This window comes from Pelobates fuscus, chromosome 13, assembly GCF_036172605.1.
Source record: "Pelobates fuscus isolate aPelFus1 chromosome 13, aPelFus1.pri, whole genome shotgun sequence".
Classification (NCBI taxonomy): domain Eukaryota; kingdom Metazoa; phylum Chordata; class Amphibia; order Anura; family Pelobatidae; genus Pelobates; species Pelobates fuscus.
The window spans coordinates 84,130,745-84,155,483 of NC_086329.1; the positions used below are offsets into that span (position 1 = coordinate 84,130,745).

At 46.3% G+C, this 24,739-nt stretch overlaps 2 protein-coding genes across 4 annotated transcripts in view; one reads left to right on the forward strand and one right to left on the reverse strand.

Annotated features, from left to right (window-relative positions):
• The window catches only part of RUSC1 (RUN and SH3 domain containing 1), a 308,029-nt gene that overhangs the window by 200,475 nt on the left and 82,815 nt on the right, over nucleotides 1-24,739 (forward strand). The window lies entirely within an intron of this gene.
• PKLR (pyruvate kinase L/R) overlaps nucleotides 1-24,739 on the reverse strand; it is an 85,465-nt gene that overhangs the window by 7,947 nt on the left and 52,779 nt on the right. For 2 of the 3 annotated variants that reach the window (XM_063439398.1, XM_063439400.1), the window contains exons 2-10: nucleotides 15,639-15,818; nucleotides 15,150-15,241; nucleotides 14,914-15,045; nucleotides 14,606-14,792; nucleotides 13,822-14,092; nucleotides 12,242-12,392; nucleotides 10,401-10,553; nucleotides 8,706-8,872; nucleotides 6,581-6,762 (exon numbers count right to left, since the gene is read on the reverse strand). In XM_063439398.1, coding sequence (XP_063295468.1) covers nucleotides 6,581-6,762; nucleotides 8,706-8,872; nucleotides 10,401-10,553; nucleotides 12,242-12,392; nucleotides 13,822-14,092; nucleotides 14,606-14,792; nucleotides 14,914-15,045; nucleotides 15,150-15,241; nucleotides 15,639-15,818 — 1,515 coding nt within the window. Of the gene's footprint in view, nucleotides 1-6,580; nucleotides 6,763-8,705; nucleotides 8,873-10,400; nucleotides 10,554-12,241; nucleotides 12,393-13,821; nucleotides 14,093-14,605; nucleotides 14,793-14,913; nucleotides 15,046-15,149; nucleotides 15,242-15,638; nucleotides 15,819-16,012; nucleotides 16,117-24,739 lie in introns of those variants that run through there. The other variant, XM_063439399.1, reaches the window with a different exon arrangement.

Consider the following 24,739-nt stretch of genomic DNA (forward strand, 5'->3'; position numbering starts at 1 on the left):
ACGCTTTTTCGCAGGGCTACTTTGCAAATCACCCAGACGCACGAAAAACAGGGGTGGCGATTTTATTCGCACACACGATACCGTTTAATCTCAAAGAAACATGCAAGGACCCAGGTGGTCGCTATATCTTCCTTAAGGGTACCATTGCTGACACCCCATATACTTTTGCATGCGTATATAGCCCTAACCGTAGGCAGCACGTCTTCCTGGCTAAAACCCTGGCCAAACTGGAGAGATTCAGGGAAGGCCTGCTGGTCATGGCTGGTGATCTTAACGCCCCGCTTGACCCAAGCGTGGACTCTTCAACTGGCACAAGCGCGATCCCGGAGCACTGCCTGCGCTCAATGCGACGCTCCTTAGCCAAATCAGGGCTCCAAGATTGCTGGAGAGTCGCACACCCAGATGACAAGGACTTCTCGCACTATTCCGCGGTCCACAAGCGCTATAGCAGAATCGATTACGTATTTTTGCCTCAAGAACGACTGACCCACCTCCAAGACGCGAAGATTGGAATAATGCATCAATCCGACCATGCGCCCATCCTGATCCGGATGAAATCCCCGCTGTTTAGACCTGCGGAGCGCCACTGGAAACTCAATGAGACCCTTCTAGATGATCTGGAAGCCAGGACATCAGCCTGCCGGACACTCACCGACTACTTCGACACGAACACAACGGAGGACGTGTCCCCCCTAACGCTGTGGGAGGCACATAAGTGCGTCATCCGAGGACACTTCATAGCCCTTGGCTCACAGCGTCGGAAAAGCAGGAACAAGGACATCTCTGATCTCACCAAAAGGATAGCCAGCCTAGAGGACTCACACAAAAATTCCGCAGATGACAATGTATACCTACAACTCACAGAAGCCCGCAGGGCACTGGCGGATCTCCTGTCTCAGGGCCTGCTACACACCCTGCGGAAATCTGCGAGATTTTTCTATGAGCATTCCAATAAGAGCGGCAGACTTTTAGCGAAAATGCTTCGGGAGAAGAGGAGATCCCAGCACATACACAAAATCCGTACTCAACAGGGACGATCCACAAGGATGCCGGAGGGAATCATGGAAGCCTTTAGGGAGTACTACAAGGACCTTTACCATCAGTCCCAGGCTCAAACAGGAGACACGGCGAGACTACACCGCCGGAGGGTATCGGACTACCTATCGCAAACCGTCACACGTAAACTCACACCGGACCTCGCGGAGGAGTTAGATGGACCCTTGACCCTGGTAGAACTTACGGCAGCCCTGAAACACTCAAAACCGCATCGAGCACCGGGCCCAGATGGCCTCCCTCTGACGTACCTGCGGACATTCCAGGAGGTTCTTATGCCCAGGCTTCTGACGAGCCTCAATGCCATACATGATGGCGGAGCCTTTCCCTCAGACACCCTAGCGGCAACGATCACTGTGATCCCCAAAGAAGGGAAAGACCCCTCACTCTGTTCCAGCTACAGGCCGATCTCACTGCTTAATGCAGACCTGAAGCTGTTCACGAAGGCTCTCTCTTTGAGAATATCCAGGATTCTACCGGACCTAATACACCCGGATCAGGTCGGCTTCATTCCAGGGCGGGAAGCTAGAGATGATACTATCCGCGCATTAAACGTTATCCACTATGCGAGATCTAAAGACCGGGACACCGTATTACTCTCGACGGACGCCGAAAAGGCGTTCGACCGAGTAGACTGGATATACTTAAATGAAACACTACGGCATTTCGGCTTTGGGACACATATGCGCACCTGGATCTCCGCCCTGTACTCGACGCCGACCGCTAGGATTCGTGTGAACGGCCTGTCACAACCGTTTCCCATACGTAACGGGACCCGCCAGGGATGTCCCCTGTCCCCCCTCCTGTTTGCCCTCTCCCTGGAGCCATTCCTGGAGGCGGTCAGACGGGATGGGGGCATAACGGGGGTTCGCATAGGTAAGGTGGAACACAGAGTGGCGGCATATGCTGACGATATGCTGTTCTTCCTTGAACAACCCTTGATCTCCGTTCCCAACCTTCTACAGGCATTCCGCAGGTGTCCAATCTGAAACTCAACCTGGATAAGTCGGAAGCGATGCCACTAATGCGGAACGAAGAAGACGTCCGCAGACTTAGTGCCCAATTCTCCTTCTCCTGGTGCGCGGTGAAACTGCGCTACCTAGGTACCTGACTACCAAAAAACCTATCGCAGGTCTACCAACTGAACTTCCTTCCCCTCCTCAAGTGCATAAAGCAAGACCTTCAGCGTTGGACGACAAGCTACATCACTTGGTTTGGCCGTATTAACGCGGTCAAAATGAATGTGATGCCACGGCTGCTATACCTCTTCGCCACCCTGCCGATATCTATACCACATTCGTTCTTCAAGGAAGCGGACTCGACCATTCGCGGGTTTGTATGGAATCACAGAGCCTCACGCATTCGTAGGACAGTCATGGAACGTCCTAAGTTGGCTGGCGGGCTGGGACTACCGTCGGTTCAGTCTTATTACCAAGCCACACATCTGCAAAGAATAGTGGACTGGCATGTCAGTGACAGTCCAAAACAATGGGTGGCCATGGAACTCCAGCAAACACAAGGCCAGTTTCCTTCTAAACTGTGGTTGGGACGAGCCACCTTCCCGAAGCTACGCATAGACAACCCCATGATTGACGCGACCCTTAAGACCTGGTGCAAAACCCGCCACACTCAGCAACTAACTACCTCACCGAACCCCCTGACCCCTATCACCCACAACCCGGAGTTGGCGGGAGGTTTACCCCCAGCAGCTTTCCAGGGCTTCCAGCAACCCGATTGGATTTATGTGGGTCGGTGGTGCACAGGGAGAACACTCAGACCACTGCCCGACTTACTGGGAGATACACGACCCACACAGCTGGACGAATTCCGCTACCACCAGGTGCGGACGTATGTTACTAGAATTGCGGGTCAGAACCACCTCCACAGACAACTCACTAGCTTCGAGCGGCTATGCACAAACCGAGCTCACATAGACCACGGGGTATCACTCCTATACAAGACTCTTCGAGGGACCATAGACAACAGCCCCGTGGGCTACAGAGGCAAATGGGAACGGGAAACCGGTACGCAACTCACGGAACAAGAATGGGACAAGATTGTACTACTCACCCATAAATGCTCCATTAGTTCGAAGGTCCAGGAGACCGGCTATAAATTGTTGTCCCATTGGTACCGCACGCCCGATATCCTGAGACACTTCGCCGACAACAACGCGGGCTCATGCTGGAGATGCAACTCGGCTATAGGAACGACCTTGCACATATGGTGGTCATGCCCCCGACTAGCGCCATACTGGCTGCAGATTAACTCGAAAATTAAGGAAATCACTGGAAGCGATCTTCCCCTACTACCCATGACGATGCTCCTACACCACACTCCAGTCCCCACCAGGAAATATAAACACTCACTGACTATCCATATGCTGAATGCCGCGAAAGCGCTGATCCCCTTGCATTGGAATAGGGCTTCGGTACCCACCTTCAGCCAATGGGTTGACAAAGTAGAATCAATTTATGAGATGGAAATACTGACTGCTTCCCTGCAGGGACGCTCGGACAAGTGCGCCCTACAATGGTACCCGTGGAGGCATTACATTTCTACGTGAAGAGCATAAGGGCACAGGGGCATGCCGGGCTCGGGGGACTGGACCCAGTACGAATAGACGTGTGGCCACGACCGTACGCTGTCCGAACATGAGACTAGTGCACGCCCATGGGGACCTCACCCGGGCTGTTGGCCTAAGGCTACATTGACCCCTGCCCTTCCCCCCCAACCCCCTGCCCCGCTACAACCACCTCCTACTGGACACCCCCCCCTCCCCCCGACATACCAGACGAGAGACGGAACAACCTGACAGGTTGGAATCCGACCAGGGAGAGGGACACGACCGCAGCAAGGAACGCCTAGGCTACCACCTCCCACCGACAGGACTGACCCTGACACTTACTGTACCGTTAGGTTCGATAGGCCCCATGGGGGAGGAAGGTTGAGATACGGTCCTGATAGATGTCAGGCTAACCCTCATAGACACCGGACGCAGATAAACCAAGAGACAAAATACCCAGACCGATGTGGGACTTAAGCTAACTACTATAGGGACGGAGACTGGGCAGAACACGGGATAACTGCCTCAGGCGTTTGTCCACATGTATGAACAAACCATAACCAGAGCTAAACCGAATGCGGCCTTAGGTGAATCCTACCTTAAAATTGTGCCACACACACTCACTAGAACATCAGCATAGGAACACTTATACCTTTACGGTTTCTAATCTCTGAGCCCACACACAAAACCTGACGCATAGGGAGATGGGTTGAAACCAGGTCTGGAGGGTTACTCTTCATTGTACCGTGTACTTGCTTGTCAGAGCTCGACCTACCTTCAGAAACGATTTACTAAGTGAACCTGCACGTCATTAAACCTACCCCACTAATGTGTACAGATTGCCAACCTTCAGTTTAACTGTCTACCAATGTCACCACTGTACAGAACAAGCATTGTACCTACTGTACCTCTTATTGTTACCTTTGAAAACTAAATAAAAACTGATTGACACAAAAAAAAAAAAAATTAGGGACAGAAGTCCTAATATATAGACATATAATACCACACCGGGTGACCGGCCCAAAATGGCGCCCGCATTTCATGGCCCCCCGAGGTCAATGCGGCGTCTAAGTATTATATGTCTATGGGGATATGCTGTACCTTCCTATCCCTGCCTCTCTCCACACACAGTGACCCCTACTGGCCGGTGCTGGTATTGCAGAGTAATCTCCACTTATTCTGAGAAAAATACCTGCATTTGTATTGCCAGTATTACTGCAATACCGGCACGGCCAGGCAGTCTCAAATACCGTCTGTGCCAGTAAAATACCAGTCAGGTGGCAAACCTAAGAGTAGTGTGTGTGTAAAAAAAAAAAAAAATTGAAAAAAAAATTTTTTTTCTTCATTTTTTTTTTTTTCCATGGGCCTGGGCCTGGAGCTGCAGCTCCATCAGCCCCTATGTTAATCCGGCCCTGCAAATAAGAGAAATTGTAATTTACTTATTCAGACTGAAGGTGGACTCTGCAGTATTAAAGGGACACTCCAGGCACCCAGACCACTTCTGCCCATTGGAGTAGTCTGAGTGCCAACTCCCATCACCCTCAACCCTGCAAGTGTCATCATTGCAGTTTTTATCAACTGCAATAATTAACTTGCAGAGTTAAGTCCTCCTCTAGTGGCTATCTACTAGACAGCTACTAGAGGGACTTCCGTGTTCTTAGAACACGAAATGTGTTTTAAACGACACTGGACGCCCTCACGCTACGTGAGGACCTCTAGCGTCGCCGGAATCCCCATAGGAATGCATGGACTAATGTTTTCCTATGGGGAGGTCTAATGGCGCGCGAGACTATTGCTGCGCATGCGCACTAGGTCTTCCCCCGCCGGCTGATGGCGGGGGGAGGAGTGTGGGCGGAGCCCAACCCAGCTGCGAGGGACATCGGCGCTGGATACAGATAAGTCACTGAAGGGGTTTTAAACCATTTCAGCAACTTTGGATGGGGGTGGGTGGGAGGGAGAGGGGCACTGCATGGTCCTGCAGTGCCAGGAATACAGATGTTTTCCTGGCACTGGAGAGTCCCTTTAAGGTGAAGTTATTCACCTATTGATTTTTATTTTATACCGCTATACACTATTGCTCTTCCTATATTTTAGGTTTTACTCTCATGTATTAGGCGCAGCTTATAGTTAATGTATAAAATGGTCACTCGAGTGCAGCCCCCAAAGGAAAGCATTGATTCAATGCATTCCTATGTTGAAATCTGATACATGCGCAGTGCTGTTCGCACATTTGCATCAGGTCCACAGAGCATTGGATTACAAAAAGCACAACGATGGCGGTGGTGGAGGGGGGTGGGGTCGTTGGAGACCCCTTGTTATAAGGGACCGGGACCAAGCACCACAACCACTTCAGTGGAGAATGAATGTACATTGTTTCAGTATGACATACAGAGAGATATTATATTGCGGCCAAAGCTGTAACTCCACCTCTGGCAGTGTCATTAGTAAGTCACTAGCCAACCTCACACAAGAGTTTCAGTCTAGCTATTTCAATTATGTGCATATTTAGTGCCCAGATGCACATTCATTGGCCAAGAGCACTCCACTAATACTAATGGAGTCATAGTATCCTGCCTACTGTGTTGGATAGTATTCAGCCTGCTGTACTGTGGATTATGATATTAGTTTACTATCAGTAGATACTAATGATATCATAATCCAATAAAGCTCTGCTTCTATGAACTGAATATAATTAAAGCATTGATTAAGTTTGTTATTACAAACATCCCAATTACTGCTAAACATTTTAAACTGACAAAGTAGAGCAGAGTCAGTTTCATAAGAGAGGCCATGCCTAAATCAGCCACGTCAGCTAGCTAAATAGTTATGTCGCCTTAAATCCTAGACTAGTAGGGGTGCCCTGAGGATTGGTTTGGGAACCCCTGCTCTATACCATTGCACAGTGTAGGATTCTTTGTTACCGGTGTGCGACTTTGATCATTAAATCTTTGCGATACTTACCAATTGAAATGGCAAACTGCACCCTGCGATCCACATCATCTGCCCAGACATCAAGCTGCTTCTCACGATAAAGAACGGGGAAAACTCCACGGCTCAGATGAGCCTGACGTGCTACCTGGTCATTCCGTGTCACCGCAATGATGGGAGCGCGAGGGCGGTAACGGGAGAGCAGCTGAGCTGACCTAGGACAAGGATAAAAAGGATCAGCAAGTGGAAACCATCGCTACAGCAAATGTAGTGAAAACAGCTTTGAAGTGTATGCTGTCCCTCACCCAGAGAGCCAACAAAACGTTCCAGCCTATTCCCATTTCCTCTCTAGTTAGAAGGGTTCATCATTTGAGCAGACCCAGGTGAGGATCTGCGTCTTTTTTTATAATAAAGGATATTTAGTCTGTGCTAAGGATACATATAAAATTATAAAGAACACATGCACAAAAATGGTTTATCATACACGGGATATGGCTGCTGGAAGCCTTGATTTGGTACAGTAAACTATGTTAAAGGGACTCTAAGAACCAAAACTACTACAAAATAGTTTTGCTGCAAAGACCCAGCAATGTTTACTATTTGTTACCAAGGATGTCTCTAGTGGCTGTCAAACTAGAGAGACACTGATCCTAGAGCACCTCTGATTTTTGAATGCGGTCACGTTTCTCATCATCATGTGGATGACAGAACGCAGCTAAAGGTGCCCATGGAAAATGCATTAGGATAATGCTTCCCTGTGAGAAGAATCCAATTGGCTAGCAGGGCAACTGTGGTTCTATGGAAGCATTGCAGCCCAAATAAGAGGACTGGTAAGCTGCTGGGTGAAAGGAGAGTTTAACTTTTAAAGGGATACTATAGGCAACTGCTTAATGAAGCAGTTTTGGTGCATTATGTCTCTGCAGTCCCACTGCTAAATTTGCCACTTAGGAGTTAAATCCATTAAGCTTTTGTATTTCCCTAGCTGAGACATGGTCTCCATGAAAAAAATGGTGCAAATTCGATCAATTTGATCTTCTCTCACTTTACTTTTAACCAATTTAAACTACAATTACAGACAAGAGGCTCCTGCAATCTCCAACAGGCCATAAACACAGCAGATCCGAAAGTTTTAAATTAAACAGAATATCCTATAAAGGAAGTATAAACATTAAACTTCCAGGAAGTATTAAGGAAGGCTGAGCAAGTCACATGCAGGAGAGGTGTGGCTAGGGCTGCATAAACAAAGTGATTTAATTCCTAAATGGCATAGAATTGAACAGGGAAACTGCAGAGGCATGATATACATACCAAATCCACTTCAATCAATCATCATTTTAAAAATTATTTTTTATAGTATCCCTTTACATTTTACAGGTGGGTGGGGGTTGAAACTATTTATTGTAGTAAATGCTAATATTATAAATACATATTTATTTAGAATAAATTATATTTTAATATTCAAGTGGTTTATAAAGTTAGCAGGAGAGTTTACCAGCCAGCTTTTAGGCAGGATTCACAAAACCTACAGCCCTCCCAAACAAGCACATTATAAGAGGCTCTTCCATTTAGGGTAATTCTGTATTCTAGAATTTTAAATTATTATTGTAGTATACGGCTTTAAAGGGTTGCAATCACCACAGTCATTTAGTATAAGCATAAGTTCTGATTAATTGCCTTCCTGCCAGTGGGAGCCGATTTATTTCCCGAGTTTTCTACAGAGAGAAGACAGCTTACTGTACTGTATAGGACTCTATATAAAATACAAGTGCAGCAAAATAAACACTGCTAAGGAGGAGGGACAGTGAGGACTGGTCATTTAGATTTTGGTTTTCCACGGATATAAAAAAATAAATCCCAACTGCTTTTAAATATAAATGTTTTGGAACATTTGTAATGCAAGCAGAAGACCAGGTTTAGAGAGAGGGACAGCGCACAATGCTCAGACAGAAGGATTAGTAAGATAATGAAGATAATGAGAGTCATATAGATCGGATTTGCAAGAGGGCTAAAGCATAATACACAAACAAAAGAGTTAATACAAGGCATAGCATTTATTACACAGGCGACAGGGTTAGAGCATAATATACAGACAGAATTGGCGAGAGAAACACAAAGGAAGTAGCGCCCATTCATGAACTGTCCCTGGGCCACCTCTCACCTGCCAGATGTGGTCAGAACAATGATTGCTCCTGCACAGCATTTAAAGGATGCCTCCACAGCCCCGATCGCGGTCACCTCCGTGGGATCCTGGGTTAAGGGAGTCACCCTGCGCAACTCCTCAAATAGCTGATGGTTGTATATAGCCGCCTCAGCTTCCCGAGCAATCTGTGAACACAGCCCAGGACACACCGGATTTACCAAGGACTGAATGTGGTCCAGGATTGACAAACTTTGGATAAAATATAGGATGGGGCTATGTGTTATGCCATGTAAATCCCTCAAAACTCTGTACGATACAGCTACTTTACTCACCATTGTTCCCATTTATACGTTATTGTTAAACTTTTGATGTACTGCATTACCGATTGAAATTTGCACCAAAGGCTGTAACTTTTAATTACTCAAAAATGGATATATATCTTTTTGAAAAAAATAATGAAAAAAATAAAAAATAAAAAAAATAAAAAATAAAAAAAATAAAAAATAAAAAAAATAAATCGGATGGGGTTATTTACTAAAGTGGGAATTCAAAGAGAATTTCAAATGCAAGGGAAAATAGCCAAACTGGAAACTTTTTTTCAATCTGCCATCAATTTTCTGCTACTTTGGCCTTGAATTTGAAATTCCATTTGAATTCCCACTTCGGTAAATTACAAAACGAAATTAAATTTGTAGTGTTATTCACCAACGGCAAAACTGGTCATTATTATTCTAACAGAACGATCACAACTCATTCATTAAAATCAGCAATCGGATATAAAAAAACAAAAAAAAAACACAAAAAAAAACAGTCATTTCTTACCAGGCACCGAAATATCAGACCTTGCAGGCAACTGTGCAAAATAGTTTCACTTGCAGAGTTATTAGAAAAAGAATTCAAAGTGAATTTCAAATTCAAGACCAAAGTAAAGGAACTGAAAGCATAGCTGAATTTGAGAATTTTGCCAGTTCTGTTACTTTGACCTTAAATCTGAAATACACTTTGAATTCTCACTTTAGTTAATAACACTTACCTTTTAATGGTGAATGTAATTAAATCCTAACTGACTGCTAGCGGAAAAAAGCATATAGGAGTCAATATAATACATTCTCTCTTTAACCTACCCCCGACACACTGCAACTCGGAACGTGTCCATAGCCGGCAATAAACCATCCTGTGAGCAGTGTGATGGGGCAGAACGATAATGAGAGCAAGACGTAAGAACCGGTCTCTGGTCTCCGCTTGTTCAAAGGAAACCACAATACAATATACATCCCATGCCACAATATAATCACACCCCCAGATCATTCCACTGAGACTGATGATCCAACAGAATCCATCCTACAATAGAACAAACACCTTGGCCATTGCACGGAACCCATCTCACCCCAAGGACACTACTCAGAATACATTATACATGTGGACCATTCAATGGAGACTGCTCCACCACAGCACACAGACCGTACTGTGATACCCGTCTCTCCTGCCACAAGCCTACAATACAGTAGTCACGGGCATAGGCAACCTTCGGCACTCCAGATGTTTTGGACTACACCTCCCATGATGCTTTGCCGGGATTATGGGTGTAATAGCATTATGGAGGATGTAGTCCACAACATCTGGAGTGCCGAAGGTTGCCTATCCCATCAACTGACAACTCAGAAGAGAGCACAGAGAAAGTCTCTCTGGATGTTGCAGGACGCCATGACTTACCGCATGCTGCATGTGTACAGCCTCAACAGGATAGAGCCCTTTGGCGGTCTCTCCGGACAACATAATGCAATCAGCTCCATCCAGCACGGCGTTCGCCACGTCACTGCTCTCTGCGCGGGTTGGACGTGGCTTTTTAATCATACTTTCCAGCATCTAAATAAGAAAATGAGACAAGGTCGTCATTTGTTTTGCTGGGATTTGGATTTCATTTCCTGATTTTGTTTACTGCCTGGTGTATTTCTATTTTTCCCCACAATAAATAAGCAACTATCCATGTTCATTACTTATGAGATTCTCAAGAGTGCAATATATTCCTATTTTTTTTTTTTAATTCATTCCATCAACAGGAAAGAAGGTGTGATGGGTTCATTCTGTACATACTCACCGTGTGAACAGGGAACGGAGCAGTGATGGTTCATTCTGTACATACTCACCGTGTGAACAGGGAATGGAGCAGTGATGGTTCATTCTGTACATACTCACCGTGTGAACAGGGAATGGAGCAGTGATGGGTTCATTCTGTACATTCTCACCGTGTGAACAGTGAATGGAATAGTGATCGGTTCATTCTGTACATTCTCACCGTGTGAACAGGGAATGGAGCAGTGATGGGTTCATTCTGTACATACTCACCGTGTGAACAGGGAACGGAGCAGTGATGGGTTCATTCTGTACATACTCACCGTGTGAACAGGGAACGGAGCAGTGATGGGTTCATTCTGTACATTCTCACCGTGTGAACAGGGAATGGAGTAGTGATGGGTTCATTCTGTACATTCTCACCGTGTGAACAGGGAATGGAGCAGTGATGGGTTCATTCTGTACATTCTCACCGTGTGAACAGGGAATGGAGCAGTGATGGGTTAATTCTGTACATTCTCACCGTGTGAACAGGGAATGGAGCAGTGATGGGTTCATTCTGTACATTCTCACTGTGTGAATAGGGAATGGAGCACAAACACAATCCTAATGCCAAATCCAACCTCTTTAGTTCAAATACTACAACCACGTTGGTGCTCATTATGGCTCATGTATAGCAGATTAGAAACATTAAGCACCTCCTAAAATACTGAATGATTCAATGATCCTAGGCTTGGACTGAGATTATTTGGCATCAAATAGGTAAACAAAGAAAATAAAATGCTGAATGAGACGTACAGCATCATTAACGTGGAAGCTCTAGAGTCATGTGAAAGGGACACTATAGTCACCAAAACAACTACAGCTTATTGAATTTGTTTTGGTGAGTAGAATCATTCCCTTCAGGCTTTTTGCTGTAAACATGGTCTTTTCAGATAAAATGCAGTGTTTACATTACAGCCTAGGACTACCTCCACTGGCCACTCCTCAGATGGCTGCTAGAGGTACTTCCTGGGACAGACCTGCCTAGTGTTCAGCACTGCCATTCAGAGTCTCCTCCCTCTGCATGCAGACACTGAACTTTCCTCATAGAAATGCATCTCTATGAGGAGATGCCGATTGGCCAGGGCTGTGTTTGGCTTGTACTGGAACTGCCTCCTTGACAGCATCAGCCAATCCTATGCTTTCCTATGGGGAAGCATTGTGATTGTCTCAGAACACAGCTTCTTATTATGTCAGCCAAGCAGGAAGATCAGGGCAGAGCTAGCAGCAGCAGATTGGAATAAAGGTAAGATTTTACTATATAGGGGGACAAGATGCTTATTTTAATTACCACCATAGGGTCAGGAATACAGGTTTGTGTTCCTGACCCTATAGTGTTTCTTTAACTCAGGAATATATTACATAGCAGGTCATGAACAGAACAGGAGCAACTCAAGTGAGATAGGCAGGAAGCCTGCATGGGAATGATATGGTCTCACCTGGGTGGCACAAATAACTGGTTTGCCAGCTCGGTTGCAGCGTCCAATCATCATCTTTTGTGCCAGGAAAACCTTTTCTGCTGGAATCTCAATACCAAGATCACCACGTGCAACCATGATCCCATCACTGGCTTCCAGAATCTCATCAAACCTTTAAAAGAACTACAACTGTGAGCAGGAGCCAGAAAGCTGCAGGATGGGGTAAAGCAATGCAGCAAAAAGTATAAAAGAACACAGCAGCAGGCTGCGAGGGAGGGAGGGATGTCAGCCAGCTGCCGGCAGCGAGAGAGGGAGGGATGTCAGCCAGCTGCCGGCAGCAAGAGAGGGAGGGAGGGAGGGATGAGAGTCAGCTGCCGGCAGCGAGAGAGGGAGGGAGGGATGAGAGTCAGCTGCCGGCAGCGAGAGAGGGAGGGAGGGAGGGATGAGACTCAGCTGCCGGCAGCAAGGATGGGAGGGATGAGACTCAGCTGCCGGCAGCAAGGATGGGAGGGATAAGACTCAGCTGCCGGCAGCAAGGATGGGAGGGATAAGACTCAGCTGCCGGCAGCAAGGATGGGAGGGATAAGACTCAGCTGCCGGCAGCAAGGATGGGAGGGATGAGAGTCAGCTGCCGGCAGCAAGGATGGGAGGGATGAGAGTCAGCTGCCGGCAGCAAGGATGGGAGGGATGAGAGTCAGCTGCCGGCAGCAAGGATGGGAGGGATGAGAGTCAGCTGCCGGCAGCAAGGATGGGAGGGATGAGAGTCAGCTGCCGGCAGCAAGGATGGGAGGGATGAGACTCAGCAGCAGGCTGCGAGGAAGGGGGGGGAGGTGATGCTTGGCTGGAGATAGGCGAGGATGAGACTAAGCCAGGGGCATTGATAGTGGAGTGCTGACAGGGGCTGGAGAACAGAGTGTTGTCTCGAAAAGGCCTGGGTCTAAATCTGGCACCATCATATTGTAAGCCCCGTGTCCCCAGTAATGGTGCGAGAGAAATACCACTTCCAGTTATACAATTTATGAAAATGACACTATTGCACCATTATTGAAGTTAATTATACCACACAGTGTGGGGGTTTTGCTGTGGGGTGAAAGGTTAATACAGCATGGCTTAAAGTTAACTCGGCAGATTTGAGGTTTATTAAATATAGGCTCTGAATTCAATGAGGGTGGTGTCACAGTCTGATTTATTGAACAAGTAAGTTAGGGTTTGATTTTGAGCATAACACAGGGTTGCTTTTAGGAGGAGTTATGAACTTAACTCTTGGGCTGAAGCCCCTGGCCATTTTGCCACCTATTAACACCCCTGGACACCGCAGCTGAGCGAGGAGGATAAAACCCAGGTAGGGGAGATCAAACCGAGTGAGGTAAGAGAATATCTAACAGCAGAGGGTGGAGCAAGATGAGACCAATCAGCAGTCAGGAAAGGAGGTGGAGACAGGTCCCACAGAAGCGAAAGCAGTTTTCTTGGGCATTATAGTAGTAGGAACACCCTTTAGTCTAAGAGAGACACAGCAGGAAGTGTAGAATTAAGGAGTTAAAGTGGACAGTTGAGAATAAAGTAGGAGAGCTTTACATATAGTCCAATGGAAGAAAAGGCACCTCTTTACGCCTTCATGATTCTCAATCTTGCTGATAATGCGGATATTCCGACCAGCCTCTCCAAGTGCCTCACGGATAGCATGGACATCCTGAGCCTTACGGATGAAAGAGGCGAATACCATATCTACTCCTTGCTCAATTCCAAATTTAAGGTCCTGTTTGTCTCTCTCTGAAAGAGCAGGGAGATCCACTTCCGCCTCTGGCAGATTTACTCCTTTCCTGCTGCAGAGATTTCCTCCATTCTCCACCTCCGCCAAACAATAACCAGGACCTTCCCATGAGAGAAGATGTGGATTTTCTGTAAGCTGCCATGGTTTCATACCTCCAAAAAAATCCTATAACCCCATTTTTTTTTTTTTTAACACTTTATAGAACTTTAAACTCACCTTCCTCTTCATTGGAGCCCCACTACCCAATTCCTCCTCTCTTGGATTCAACTCATGCACCACTACATAACCACCCATATACATACTATCCCACCAGTTTGACCATGATCATTTCTCTAGCTCAGTGGTTCCCAACCCAGTCCTCGTGGAACCCCTACCAGTCCAGGATTCAGGGATTACCCAGTTGTATCTAAGGTGTTTTTAGAAAAAAAGAAAAAGAAAAAAACACCTTGGACACAACAGAGTGATCCCTAAATCTTGGACTGGTATGGGTTCAACAATGACTGGTTTGGGAACCACTGCTCTAGCTAGTCATTATTCAGGTCCTATTATAAACCTGTACCTTTAATGTTCCCATCTTGACCTCAGCTGTACCCTCTTACAAAACCAGTACTCACCAATCTCTTTAACTAGCAGAGACAGAAGCCCATCATCTACGAAGATTCTGCCGCCGACCTTAACCACTTTAGAGATGTTTTTGTAATCCACCCACAGAGTCTTTTCATCACACTTGTTCCAAAGGGTCTCGTCTGTTGTAACTTTCACAACCGTCCCTTTCACCAGCTCCACCTCATCGTTTTCTCCCTGAGGGTAAAAATATTAGAAGATTGAGGAAAGCAAGATGCGTCAGACGTAAAAATGGAAAGAATAGGCATAGGAGGTCAGAATTATTAAGAAACACATAGTACTAGAGACTTTTCCTTACCGTTTTTATGACACCAGTGCGAATTTCAGGTCCCTTTGTGTCCAGAGCTATGGCCACTGGTCGATAGAACATGGGATTGGCCGCAAAGCTCTCTGTAGCTTCACGCACATTTTTTATAGAGCCAGCATGATACTAGACATAAAGAAGAAAGTATTTTGAATAAGAACCACATCATCATGTGCAAAATTCCATAAACCAACACTCCGAAAACATAACTATAACTTAGTTCTACTTACTTCGTGGGAACCATGAGAAAAATTTAACCGAGCAATATTCATTCCCGCTTTTATCATTTCTTTTAACATCTCAACGGAGCGTGATGCCGGTCCTAGGAAAGAACACATTAAAAAGGTACACCAAATACATTGAATCTATTTTTTGGAGACTTTAGATACAAAGGGGCCCAAAGATAAGAGATAAATGCAAGGTAAGGCCCCCACAACAGTGGCTTAGTATACAGCTAGAGCCTGATACAAGACAGGTCTCCCCTGAAAACAGTCCATGAAAGGCTAGAGTTCCGTTTATGACAATGGCCAATGTACAGGCTAGAGGGGTGTAAAGGAAGTCTCAGAGAGGCTCACGAAGGACTAGGGCTGTCAGAAAGGAGTGAAAATCTCAGTTGCGTTAGAACTAATATAGGACTCTGCCCCACCATTGAAACCCACTAACTATATATTTTGAGAGTTAAGGGTGAGATATCATGCCTTAGCTCAAGTGAGTATTACCGATGGTGCAGATAATGCTTGTGTTCCGGGCTGTGGTGGGCTCGGAATCGATGTCCAGCAGACAGAGATGTTCCAGGAAAGTGTCAGCCATTGAAGCATTAAGTTGCTGCTTCTGGAAAAATGCTTTACCAAGGTCTTGTGTCAACTGCGCCATGTTGTCTGAGAGACGCCTTCGGGTTACTAAGAGAAAAAAGTACACAGATAGACCATCAACCCTTTATATGCATGGATATTATAGTCTGAGCTAGTCTTTACAATATGCAGTCAGATCCCCTACATTAAATATAAACCCAGCACTGACTGAGCCTGTCCTGATAATGTACAGTCTGAACCCTTAAGTTGAATTCTCTCTTTATCGGTCTAGTTTTTAGTACCTATTACGCCTTCCATGGTGGATCGTGAAGTTCTGCAGAATAAAGCTCAGTTACTAAATGAGACAGGGTTCCTGTGGTCACCATTAGCTCTGGTTAATGAGTGACTTACTCTCTGGTCACATTTGGGAGATCATGCATTAGGCAGTGTGTACACAAGGGGAGGGAGAAAAGCGCAGCTCACAGCACCTTCTATTGAACCCACCGGTTTCACCGGGGACAGTATTGAAAAGAAGGAGTCAGCAAGGAGTAAGTGCTCTAACAGATGCACAAAGTGCAGAGAATAAAAAAATATGAAGTCAGCATTTCACATTAACTATGGTTGGATTGAATCTGTGTTGACCATGCTCCAGGTCTATAGCACGTGACCCAGAAAGAAAATCAAAAGGTCTTGCCCCTACTAAACATTTATTTTTTGTAATTCGTTACCACGCCAGGCATTCCAAGCACTACAGTGCATAGATGGCCAGACTAGGAGATCTAAGATCAACTTGGAATCTCTGGTACATACAGAGTTATGTGCTAGATTGCATTCTGTATTCTACAGACCATCCATGGCATTGGTGAGTCACTCAGATGCTAAATTTACATGGACATGATTATCTAGAAGCTCAAAAAAAAGCTGAAATTGTATACAGGTACTCTGATCGGCCACAATATTAAAACCACTGACAGGTGAAGTAAATAACATGGATTATATTGTTACAATGGCACCTGTCAATGGGTGGGGTTTATTAGGAAGCAGGTGGTCATGTTTTGACCAATATGTTGGAAGCAGGAAAAATGGCCAAGTGAAAAGATCTGAGTGACTTTGACGAGAGGCAAATTGTGATGGCTAGACAACTGGGTCAGAACATTTTCAAAACAGCAAGTCTTGTGGGGTGTTCCCGATATGCACGATCAGTTAGTACCTTCAAAAAGTGGTGCATGGTTTGGTTAAAGTATCCTTCAAAGTCAATTTAATCAGGGCAACTGGTCAAACCCAAGAGGGTAGCAAATCAATACTTCCAGGCAACCACGTGCAGATCTGCATATATACAGCTACATCCATCTCCCTGCATCACTAACTGTACATTGCTGTATCGCATGCTACAAGTGCCAAGACATGGGGTGGCCGCACGATTGAATATAGGGAGCCCAAAAGGATTATACTGGTTAGTAGATTGTAGGTAGTAACTAAATGATGCACTGTCCAAGTATGTCGTATACAGTATGTGTGTTCTGTTTTTAATCACAGAACAGTGCTGCTCCTTATTGGAGGTAGCCACACTTTGTGTCCGGTCTCCTCGCTACTGCCATCTATTGGTTGATACATACCTATATCAGAAATGTAAACCGATATATATACAGAGCCCTGTCCCAGTCTTTCCTGATAAGGTTGATAGATTCATACTGCTTAGTTTTTTTTTTTATTCTTTATTGTTTCGTGCAAGAGTTAATATTACAAGCTTTCATGCCTTGCCACAACAGCAGTAGCATGTACCAAAATAAAACAAGATTTAAGTTGTGGCACAGGATATATTTGCACATTTTTTTTTTTTATTTTTTTTTTAAGATCGTCAAGAAAAAAACAGAATAGTCAGTGGTGTGACAATATATTTGATGCGGGAACAAGCTATACTGGCTGACTATATATGCGTATTTACTGGGTGAATGTGATGCATGGTGTACGTGAGAGGCAGACTAACAAGCAGGTCAACCGCACATCTGGCTGGTCGAGTGAGTTATGTGTATGATGGTGGTAGTTTGTTGTATGGCTTATTAGATTGGTCAGCCTTACTGTGAGGCCCCTTATTCCCCAGCACTTCCCATGTATATTGCCTTGTCTGTCAGAGGTGTGTTAGGAAAGTACTCTTTGTACTGGCACATTAAAACCGTTTGAGCTGTGGGTCTAGGCAGGAGGTCTAAAAGAGTGCAGGCTCAAGAGGGAAAGCCTAGTGTGACATAGTGGCTGGCTAAGCGTGTGAGGCATATAAAAACCAACAATAAAGGTTGCTAGTGTGTTGCATAAAACAGTAGAGTCGCTCAAGGGAAAACTCTTAGTCCTGTATATATTGCAAGGCTCTTGGTGGTTGGTGCCGCCAGCAGCCGCTCGCTGCAGTTAGTCAGTCCGGTGTCAGCCGACTCCCATGGTTGGTAAGTGCTTGCTGAGGGCCGATGGCTTCTCCAGGGTTTCTGAGTGAAGGGGGCAACGTACTTCGCCCTTTCGGTCTTGGGCCAGTTTAAGGGCCGGTATCTTTGAGCCATGGGTCTGAGGGCTCGGTGAGTCAAAGTCCCACTCGCCGCGTGGGCGGCGGAGGGTCCTGGTGCTCTAACGCCGTCTGTGGCGGATGATTCTCCGTCCGCGTGAGTGTAGCTGCGGGGTGAATACCCCTAAGTCCCCTGGTCCATGCGGGTTGCGCTTGGTTTTGGTAGTGTGTCGGGTATGTTCCGCGCCCCTTTGTAGGCCCTTCTTTCTCGGACCTGCGCCCCTCCGGGTGCCTCCGTGTGTTGGTCTTTGCGTGTTTGTCACCCCCTTTTCTAGTTTGGCCCAGAATCGGGCAAACAGCTCGTCCAGTCGTTCGAGTGTCCACTCTATGGGGAGCATTGTAGTGTGTGGACTGTGTGCGTCCGCCATCTTGGGCGCCCATGGGGATCGTGACTGCTTGTGGGATGCGACAGCCGTTTGCTCCGTGTGGTTGGTGTCTGCCGCCAGATTGTGTCGAGCATGCCATGCAGGACTGGGATAACCCTCGCCGGTCCATAGGAGGGGGACGGACAGTCGATTTGTACCTCCAATTAAAGCCGTGGGAGAGCGGCAGTCTCTCCCTCGGTCCAGTCACTGATAGGCCGCAAAGCCTCGAGTCGTATTTGCCCGTGGAGGAGAGTCCTGTGAGAGACATCCCCGGGACCACCAGTGTGTCAGGAACAAGCTTGGTATGACTTTGCAGCCCGGTAGGTATTTGGCTTGGCATATTTGTAGAGTTTAGTGTGCCAGCCGCAGGAGCTCAAGCAGCACACGTCTGTACAGCTCTGCAGCTAGGCTCCACCCCCCTGCTTAGTGTTTTTAATCCAGCAGGACTGTACAAAATCTGGATCCATATGTAGCTGGGGTTCCCTCAGAGGTCCAGATTGAGTACTCAAACTGCAGCATAAATGCATTATAAGCTTGGGATAGCTGCATCTCAAAATAGTCTGCCCATAACAAGCTTGAGTGACACTTAGTTTAGAAAGCACAGTTCGGGATATTGCCAGAACATTTTAGGTGATTTAAAAGGAACAATCCAAGCACCATAACCACTAAAGCACTCTATAGTGGTATGGTGCAATTCGTGCCCTGGCACCGCCACAATCCAAGTAGTCAAACTTTAAGAAAGTATGCAGAAAAGGGTGCGGGGAGACAGCGCCTGCAGAATTGTTTTCAAATCCGGTGATATATGAAGTAAGCGGAAAAACTTAATATTGTGCAGTATATTAGGAACCCTGGTGGAATATTAAAAAGCAGAAATGCACTTACAATTTTCTGGAGCTTATGTTCAGCTCCAGATTGATGCGCATGGACGGAACAATCCCTGTCTGTGGATATGGTAGTAGATCCTGGTGCTTAATAGGTGTTGGTCCCAGGCTTTGGATGGTTGTCCCGCTGGTGGACGGTCAGATGTCCTCAGTGTACAGGGGAAGATAAAAACAGACTATAGTGCTCAATGTATGTGATGAACAGAATAAAAAGAGAAGATAAAATATACTCCCAAGCAGAGAGCAAATCCAGGTATTGCTCAATCCTACAAGGATTAGGTGGTATAATCCCCACCAAGGATGTTCCTGTGAGAATGCGTTTCACCTCTGGCGGGCTTTTTCAGAGGGTCTGAAATATGTAAAGGAATCTAGGTAGGAGATTCATTTTGATTGAGGCAACGTGACCCAGCCATGATATACCAAGGGTGCGCCATTACATCAGGTCTTTGTGTGCTTTTTGTAGCAGGGGTGTGTAGTTCGCCTCATAAAACGTTAGCTCCATCGTTAGTCGATGCCCCTTTTCGCCGTCGTTAGTTAATACCCCTTTTCGGCGTCTAGCGAAATGACTGCTATTGGGATTCTTCTGTGTTGTGCTACCCATTTCAGGTCTAGGCTTCTGTGGGTATTATCCAATACTTGCCTGTTCGGGATAAAGCCGACCTGTTCTGGGTGGTCCATCGATTCTAGGCAAGGGTTTAGTCTATTAGATATTATTTTGGTTAGTATCCTGAGGTCCACGTTGAGGAGAGAGATAGGTCTGTAATGTTCCGGTTCCTTGTTTGGCTTTGGAAGGAGGCGTATATGTGCGGAGACCATGTCTTCCGGGAGTGTGTCTCCCTTCAGCAAAGCGTTGAATACTCGTGTGAGGTGTGGTAGGAGAATTTGACTGAATTATTTATAGTACAAGGCTGTTAAGACCCTCAGTAGTTATGGTACCGAGGTCTTCTATTCCTTTCCCAATAGCGGAGCATAAGTGATTATAGCTGCAGTTAGGGTGTAGAGAAATAGTGTAGATGAATGCAGCTTCCAAGAGGATTCTCCACAGCAAGTAAAATATCCTCCAAGCATGAGCCTAGACTTCATGAAGGGTGTAACAGGAATTATCTTTATTGACGCCACACTGGCTTTTATGGAAATCCTCCTGCCAGAGGACCTCCCACAGTAAACAAAAGGAACAACCAATCATAATACAGTTTTACAGTAAAACTGTCCCTTCCTCTGCCTGGGAGATTCTGAGATAAGTTAAGGAATAACCCAATTATCTCCAGGCAGAGGGCACACAATTTCCCCAAAACTTGGAACACCCTTTTATACAACAGGTATCCCCACCTACATGATCCCTGATAGCCCCGATCTGGGTGACCAACATATTCAAATTTCACCCACATCGGTTGAGGGGTTCTCAAAAAGTATGGAAGTCTTATGTTACCGACCGCACACGAGGCTCCTGCCCAAAACAGTTCCACGAATGCACAGTGTGTGGTCGGTCAATTCAGAAATGGCATAAAACCGAATAAATCCACGAATGGAGCCTCCTGGCTCATAGGAGCAATTATTCCCCTTGTTTGTATGAATAAAACTACCAAATGGCGCTGTAATGGCGCCCCCAGGCATAAAAGGGGTTAAAAGCCGTTTAGGAGATATTCCCTTACAGATATACAGGCAGCTACTGCAGAACACCAATCTCCCGAACTGGAAACACACAAATGCTTCAAACTCCCGAATTGGAACCATACGAATACTGCAAACAGGAGAACAGGAAAAACCATACAAACAGTTTACATTCCTGGCAATCGGTCTGAAACAGCATACAGTAAATCCCCCCTAAAAAAAACAAGACAAGGCTCCGTGTTGAGGGTCAAGCAGTGGTCTGATTTAATGGGGCTACCTGCCCGGTATTTATACAGGTCTTCCACCTGGTGGACACTCCCCTAGAGGACCAGATGGAAGACTGGGACACAAATGGTAAAATGACCAATAACCGGTATACAGGGTTAAAATACTCCCACAGTACATTACAATCCCCCCCCTCTATCCTGGAGATAATTGGGAAGTAATCCAATTATCTCCAAGGAAAGAGGCAAAACTCCATTAACCACATGGCAGTAAAAAGACAAAAATATATAACTGTGCAGACATTGCATAAAACAGGTACATTCAACCTATTCCCAGATAGCTTAGATCTGAGCGCACATTATTACCAAATGGCGCTCAGATCACATACATACAGTTCAATCGCCATGGAGCAAAGTCTTTCACATAGTCTTTCGGTATACGAATAGGCTCCATGGCATAGCTATCTGGGGTAACACTGTTAACACATTAAAATACCGAATGGACGTGGCGGGGCCTGACCGCCGGCAGGATCAGACGTGCTCTGTCTGAGCTCCCGCTCCAGGGCCGAAAAATCGGCACTAACTGGGGGCCAAAACCTAACCGGCAACCCACACAGGCGAAACAACTTGATCCCCAGTGACTGGGACACGCGGATATACCTCCCAAGACCATCACTGGCACCAACGGTAACGCGACAAGGGCCAGGAGTGTGCAGGAGCTTGAGCCGGGACGAGACGGCCGCTCCCCCGGGTCTCCGGCCGGCGTCTGGCCTTTCTCCCCCCCCCCCCCTCTGGACCAGGGGGGGTTATCCCGGTCTGCATGGGCAGCCACTACTGCACCTACCTGGGTCTGGAGCAGCCACCCTGCAGTGGAATCCAGACTGAGCGACCCCCCTTAAGATGGCCGCCGAGTGCAAGCCATGTGCGCGACCTGCCGACATGACGGAGCAGATCGAGGAGGAGAGCAATCAGCCAGCACAGGGTGTACCGAGCATCTCAGATGGCCGTCAGGCAAAACTGATTCCAGAGGGGCCTGAGAAGGGAAACAGCAACACATCCCTCGAACACCCGCTCTCACCCGCACATGAGCAACACAGGAACCTCACAGCAAGCGACGCACTCAAAGAAGTCGCCTGATTTTGATTCCGGCCACCGGCACAGTACCAAGCACCTCTCCTCAACCACGGCTGCAACACAAGCGGCTGAGACACTAACCATCATGAAGAGGCCTACCGGAGCGGACCCCCGCAGAGGAAACCCCAAACCCGGCGGACATTATGAAGGGACTAGCAACAACAGTCCACAGGTCTTACCGGTGTTGGGTATAGGCTGAAGCGCCTGCCATATTGCTTCACAAGTGTGTTCACAACCTGGTCTACCCCGAGCACTCACGACAACCAAATACCCAGACCCAGAAGCCTAATAAAATACCCCCATGTCATCACAGACTTGTGGTAAAAAACACTACTAATGCTGAAACCGCTCCAGAGGGTTCAACGAACAGTTAAGCTCAGACAATGCAGTTAACACTTAAGTTTAGATCATACGGCGATGTTACCTTAACTTTTAAGCAAGACTTAGCAATGTCTTTTGATACCTCGCAGCCTATGTACGTACAGCATAATATGTACAAATAGCATACACAGGCCAGACAAACCACTGTTTTAAAATGACATTGACACACTTAATTTAGTATTGTTAAGCATCACTTATCTTACTTTATCTAATCTTGACATAAATAATGTTTAGCCAAGCTTGACATACACGCGTAAATATAAAAATGTGCAAATATTCATGCCACCGTTTAACCTCTATTACTCTTGTGAAACAATGTTATGGTATATGTTAATATCTTGTAACTACATGCACAACATAAATAAAGAATGTAAAAAAAATATATATATATATACACCGAATGGACCACTTACCCAGATGTCCGTTCATTCGTGAGTTGGCTTGGTAGATTCAATGTACCGAACACCCAGGCAGAAAGGCACGAACAAGCCTTTCTGCAGGGGAAAATACAAGCTTTTAACATGTGGCCATAGTCCAGAGGCAGAAGGAGAGCAACCAGGCTTCTCCAGAACATAGTGGCGAGGTTGGTTTCGCCACAGCGCTCTCCTAACTGGTCAGCAACGAAAGGAAGCAGGCGGTTGTATGTTTCAGCGGTGGTTCGGGAAGTCGAGTGTCCGATTTTAGTTCCAGACACTCGACGACCAAGTCCCGCTGCCTCCTTTCATGAAAACAAGATGGCCGTTTTCTGTTCCACGTGGCATTTGACTATACGAACGGCGGGCGCCCAGGGAGCGCTTAATAGGCGGTTCTTTTGAAGTAAATGAGCCAGGAGGGTGGTCGGTGATCGGTAGTTTAAAACTACCGAACCAATAAATCCAAAATAAACGAATGATGGCAAAAAGGCACGAATAAAGAAAATGCCGAAAATAGGTCTATTTTCTTCAGAAAGGCCATGTACCCGTCTGGGCCAGGGCTCTTGTTGGGCTTGAAGGTTTTGAGGGCCGCCGCCATTTCTTCTGTTACGTTCGACTCTATTGCCGTTTTAGTTACCTGGGGGAGGGTGGGAAGGTTTAGTTTGTCTAGGAAGGTAATAACGGCCGCCTGGTAAAAAGCGTCGTCCGATGTTAGGGAGGGGGAGTGGTTGTACTGGGCTGCAAAATATTTCTGGAATGTTTCCTTTATTTGTTCTGGGATGTTGCCAAGTTGTCCCGATAGGGTGCGTATTTTGTCTATCCTTTTCTATTCTACTCTAGGTTTGAGGTGACGTGCCAGTATAGAGTGCTTTATTGCCTCTTAGTATTTGTTTGAGCCACATGAGTGCTTTTGCCGTGTTGGACTGTGTGAGTTGCTTCACCTGATCTCTAATGGCGTTTAGTTGGGTCAGACTGGACATTCGCGGGTCTCGTTTCTTCCCCGTTTCTGTACGACGTAGTTCAGTCATAGCATCTGTTGGTTTTTGCAGTTACAAAAGCTAATTAAGTGTCCCCAGATGACTGCTTTGTATGCAGCCCATAGGGTTATTGGGGATGTTGGGCATTGAGTTCGAAATAGTCTGATAGTTTTGGCCATTTCGTCACATTCAGTGAGTAGTGGATTTAGTTTCCACGTCCATTGTCGCTTAAGGTGGGGGAATAGTCATTGTGAGCGCAATGTCGGCGTGATCCGACCAGGAGATCGTGCCTATGTCTTTGTTGACGATTTGAGGGAGTAAGCGTGGGAAGATCAGGAAGTGGTCAATGCGTGAATAGGAGGTGTGTGGGTGGGAGTAAATCGTAAAATCTCGTGTGGAGGTGTGTTGAGTTCTCCAAACATCAATTAGGTTCTGGGTTTCTAAGAATTGGACGAATAGAGTATCATTTCTGGCCGGAAGTGATCCGTCTGTCTA